The sequence below is a fragment of the Gastrolobium bilobum genome, unplaced genomic scaffold, assembly GCF_033153095.1.
Source record: "Gastrolobium bilobum isolate Gb01-03AN ecotype WA unplaced genomic scaffold, APGP_CSIRO_Gbil_v1 utg12345, whole genome shotgun sequence".
NCBI classification, from domain to species: domain Eukaryota; kingdom Viridiplantae; phylum Streptophyta; class Magnoliopsida; order Fabales; family Fabaceae; genus Gastrolobium; species Gastrolobium bilobum.
In genome coordinates, this window is record NW_026898413.1 from 26558 (window position 1) to 31377 (window position 4820).

Consider the following 4820-nt stretch of genomic DNA (forward strand, 5'->3'; position numbering starts at 1 on the left):
GATTTTACCTCGAAACCTCCAAAAAGAAAAGAGGATATTACTATTAAAAATTTAACTACTTCCGAACAATAAATAAATACACCCCCAACAAGTTGTAGCTTCATTCATCACCATCGTGTTGAAGAAGTGGGAATTTGTATTGACAAATTTAAATACAAATAGCCTAATTATGGCTAGTGCCTGATGAGATAGATAATCACCGAGAAAAGTAATTAATCTCTCTATAAATGCCCATAAATAGGCTAAACCTGAATGAGCAATATGTTTGTTTCCCAAGCAGAAACAAAAAACATACAAAAGCTAGGAGGAAAAACAACAACCACCCTTCTTTGCACCCATCTCCTGGCTAGGAACAATTATCCTGCTTCCCTTGAGAAGCCCAGCAGTGGAATTTGAACCATCATTAGCAGTGAGTGTTTTCTTACCATTAATTCGGTATATCTCAGTTAGAATAGTCAGAAAGCAAGTTTCAACATTAGTGGACTCAAGTGCTGATGTCTCCATAAAGAATAGGTTCTCTCTTTGTGCAAACTCCTCTGCATCCTCTGTTGGCACAGCTCTAAGAGTTGCCAAATCACACTTGTTGCCAATTAGCATGATAACAATATTTTGGTCGGCATGCCCTCTCAATTCTTCTAACCACCTAGCCATGTGATCAAACGATTGACGCTTGGTCATGTCATAAACTAACATTGCTCCAACAGCACCTCGATAGTATGCACTAGTAACTGCCCTGTACCTGAAACAGATAAGAGGAAACAACTTTGCATCAAACAGAAGCTTCAAATTCTACAAGTCTAATGCTAACAAGATTAAATAAAATTTAAAAAGGAACCATTCAGGTAGAATCCAACTAAGATGCAAATAAAGCAAAGGCCGAGTACAGGTTGTATATCCAAGCCAAACCAAAAGAAGCCCAGATAACTCCGGTTACTTGTATCACACGGCATCCAGAAAGAAAAAGAAAAAAAAAACTCTCAACAAAACCTTGAAGGCACGGTTAACAATGCGGGGTCAAGCTAGTGATATCTTTCTTATTTTTTTCTTTTCAATGATATGTTCCAAGCTACATTGTTAATGTATTAAAAACAACCTAATATGGATATTGTTTAGGCCTTAGGGTGCTGAACCGTGTCTACTAAAGGAGTTAGTGTTTCTATCTACAGAGCAAAGGGAGGGAGATGACCGGCAGGGAAAGAATAGTACCTCAATCCTCTGGTCCGATGGAAAAAAATTAGGGGTGTGTGTAAATACTTGGGATTAAGACCTTAGTAGAATGACCCCGAGCATGTGGTGATTGTGGGTGTAAAACCTTTGTAGAATGTTTAAGAGCTTGCGAGAAAAATCCTACTAGGAGAAGTTTGAGAAATTGACATTTTTAGAGAAGAATATTGCAACCACTATTATTGATAAAGTCTAAGAGTAAACCTTTTGTGTTACTAGGAAAGTTTGATTATTTGCAATCAGATTATTTTCACGATGGAAGAATTTCTAGACTATATCCCCTGGTTTTTTCTCCTATGCATAAAGGGAAGTTTTTCACGTTAAAACTTGTTATATGTACCTTCTGTCCATCCCTCTATTTCTGCATTTTTCTATTTTTTGCAATTTGGCCAACCTGCTGACCAGTAGGTCGACCTCTAAGTATCGAGCTAATGTTCCACTTGATGACTTGTGATTACTTTCGTGTTGATGTTCCAGAAGACCATCCCAACCGTGGAGACCAGGAGATCGTGGAGTGTAATCGCACAACCTGGGTTAGGGGGTTCTAGTGGGTAGTCGCTCTGAGCCAAGTGTCGACATGGATGGCCTCTAAGCTTGCTAAATGTCTTGATCTCGCATAGGAGAATATCTTTAATATTATAGGATTATGTACTCATTTATTAAAAATAGAAAAAAAAAATTGGGACTTAGATAAGAATAACCATAAAAGGGTGGATAAAATAGAAAAAGTCAATCAAATTACTTTTTTCCAAATATAATAAAAGATGTAAAGAGTCTTAACTATTACGAAAATACCAAAGATATTTTCCTCACATAGTGTAGATATATCATGGGAACTCACCTTGGAACAATTATTTTATTCATAAATCTATTGACATGATACCAGTTGAACCTCCCTTTCTAGTTAAATCCCCACATTGTGAAGACCTTTAATAGTTATGTATTGTTAGTGAGCTGCAAGCCTTGCATGTAACCCCAACAAGGTGTATTAATCACTTTAGGAGTATCGACGCTAGCACAGGTACAGACCAAGCTAAACGATGAAGTCTCAAGTGGGATATGAACAGTAAGAGTAGAGTGGGTGTTGTGTGTGCTGAGCTACAATGGCTCTTGGGTGCAGCAAAGTAAAAGTATATATGTTAAAGATGCCTCTGTAAGGTGAAGATGGGAGTATTTATAGGAGGAGATGAAGTCTTGCTTGCCTTGGAGAGTGAGCCAAGTCAACTCCCCTGGGGAAGGGCCAAAGGTGTCCTTCCAAGTGCCTTGCAGCCCGTGCTATGCTAGTAACGGGGGCTAAGGCAGTAGCCGGGAAGGGGGAATGCCTATTTAGGGGTGTTCGAGAGGCTACCAAAGGAAGGCAACGTCCTAACGTAAGACATATTAGTGTCTCACGTTGGGGAATCTGCTCCATGGGGACAACAACAGCATGGGTGGCAAGAAATGGCTAACAGGGCTGACATGGACCATCTTTAAAGGATTGGGCTTGTTATGTTGGGCTTGCTAGTTGGACTATTCAGAATAGATTAAAACATGAGATCGAGACAATGATAATCACTCAAATATTACATTAAGCAAACCCAAGTGATTTCAGTATTTACCATATGTGTTTTATACTGGTGAATGGCAGAAAAGATTCAAAACTAGCTTGATCTAAATCATAGTATTGTAACTAGTAAACTAAGTAATATATAAACCACAAAATGCATTTTATAATGGGATAATCTGTTGTTGGATCAATAATCTAGATGCAGCTTCATTAGTTGCTGCCAGAGAACTTCCCCGAGTAACAAGACCTTCGGATAAGAAATAGCACAGGGAAAAAGGTGGTTGAAAATACTATTATGCTAATTTCAAAATTACCGTGAATTCCAATAATATGTACTTCATACAGATGTAACTATAGATGGCTGACTGAAAATGACATTTCTAGCAAACAAGATAAAAATGCATTGAGGAATGCTAGCAATACATTATTTTCAATACACTTTTTCTTGTTAGGTGAATTTAATGTGAGTTCCATTAAATAACATGGCCCACTCTCTATTTAACTAGATTCATATAAAATTCCCCCGATAATAAACTGTGTATTAACAAAAATATGAATCATTATGTTATTTGCATCTCAAAATGCATATTCTAATAACGTCCCATTCATCAGGCATCATATGCAAAAATATAAAAAAAAAAAATTGTGGCTAAATTATTTGGTTGGAAAAAAGTATACCTTTCTTGGCCAGCGGTATCCCATATCTGAGCCTTGATGGTTTTGTTATCAATGATGAGAGTTTTAGTCTGAAATTCAACACCAATTGTTGCCTTGGAATCGACGTTGAATTCGTTTCTAGAAAAGCGCGCGAGCAATTGAGTTTTGCCAACTGCAGAGTCTCCGATCAACACCACCTTGAATACGTAATCAATCTTCTGGTTGTAATCACCGTACAAATTCGACATCCTCCCTATTCCCTAAACGAACCGATTGATTCATTCAACATACATGAAATTAACCGCTATATATTCAAATCACTCATCATCATCATCGCTATGTTTTTTTATCGATCAGAAAATGAAAGAAAACGAATTCCGATGAAGAACAAAAGAAGAAAATTTGGGAAATTCGGACGTGAGATGGGAGGGCGTGACGTGATGAAGTCGGGGGAAAAATGAAAGGGAAAATTCTTCCTTTTTTCGGGATGTATGTGGTTTTTCTTGCATTGCACGGAATAATTATCATTAATTATTATTTAACAAGTTAAGAGCCTGTTTGGATCTTCTTATTTTTAAGCTAGAAGCTACTTATAAGCTAAAGCTAAAAAAAAGAGCTTAAAAAAATAAGCTAAAAGCTGTTTGGAAATTACATAAAAGTTTTAGCTTAAAAATTACTTAAAAGCACATATTTCAAGAAAATTATCTTTCTCTCTATCTTTATCACTCTTCATTTAAAAAAAAGCACACAATTCAAGAAAAACAGATAAGAGCTTAAAAAAAAGCTCCTCCTAGGAGCTTTTAATTTTCAGCTTTTTTCTTCATTATAAAAAAAAGAGCTTTTCGTTATAAGAGCTTTTCCTAAAATCTGTTTGGCCTAGCTTATGCTTATAAGTAGCTTCTAGCTTAAAAATAAGAGGATCCAAACAGGCACTAAATAACATTGAATGATTATAGTACTTGCAAGATATAATTGTTTATTATTTTTCTGTAATATAGGATTAATTAGCATATTATGATTTAAGTAGATTGTATTAGGTTATGTGTTTAGATCATATCAATTTATCAACAAAAAAAATAGCATGTTGCAAATAATATTTTTTGAAGTTACCTCACGAAATTTTCTTAACATCCAACCACCGGCAGGATCAATGATTGTCCCCACAAACTAATATTAGATTTTTCAGTGCCTTGTCACCACTCACACACTGAGAAACTTCTCAGGAGTCCACTTATCATATAATTGCTCTAAGTCATGCACGTTTAATTATAAAGTTCTTAGGTTATGGGTTACCGAAAAATATATGCATATTGTAAGTAAAAGTAGTACATATCAATTCCTTTAAGTTATCATTAGCTGTGCAGTCTCATACATGCACAGCCTCTGGATCTCT

At 36.1% G+C, this 4820-nt stretch overlaps 1 protein-coding gene across 1 annotated transcript; it reads right to left on the bottom strand.

Annotated features, from left to right (window-relative positions):
- Positions 1–300: 300 nt before the first annotated feature.
- On the bottom strand, positions 301–3675 carry LOC133316017 (ras-related protein RABA4d-like). The gene is made up of 2 exons (XM_061517708.1): positions 3449–3675; positions 301–739 (listed from the first exon to the last, which is right to left on the bottom strand). The coding sequence occupies exons 1-2, from the start codon at positions 3673–3675 to the stop codon at positions 301–303; spliced, it is 666 nt and encodes a 221-aa protein (XP_061373692.1).
- Positions 3676–4820: the final 1145 nt, after the last annotated feature.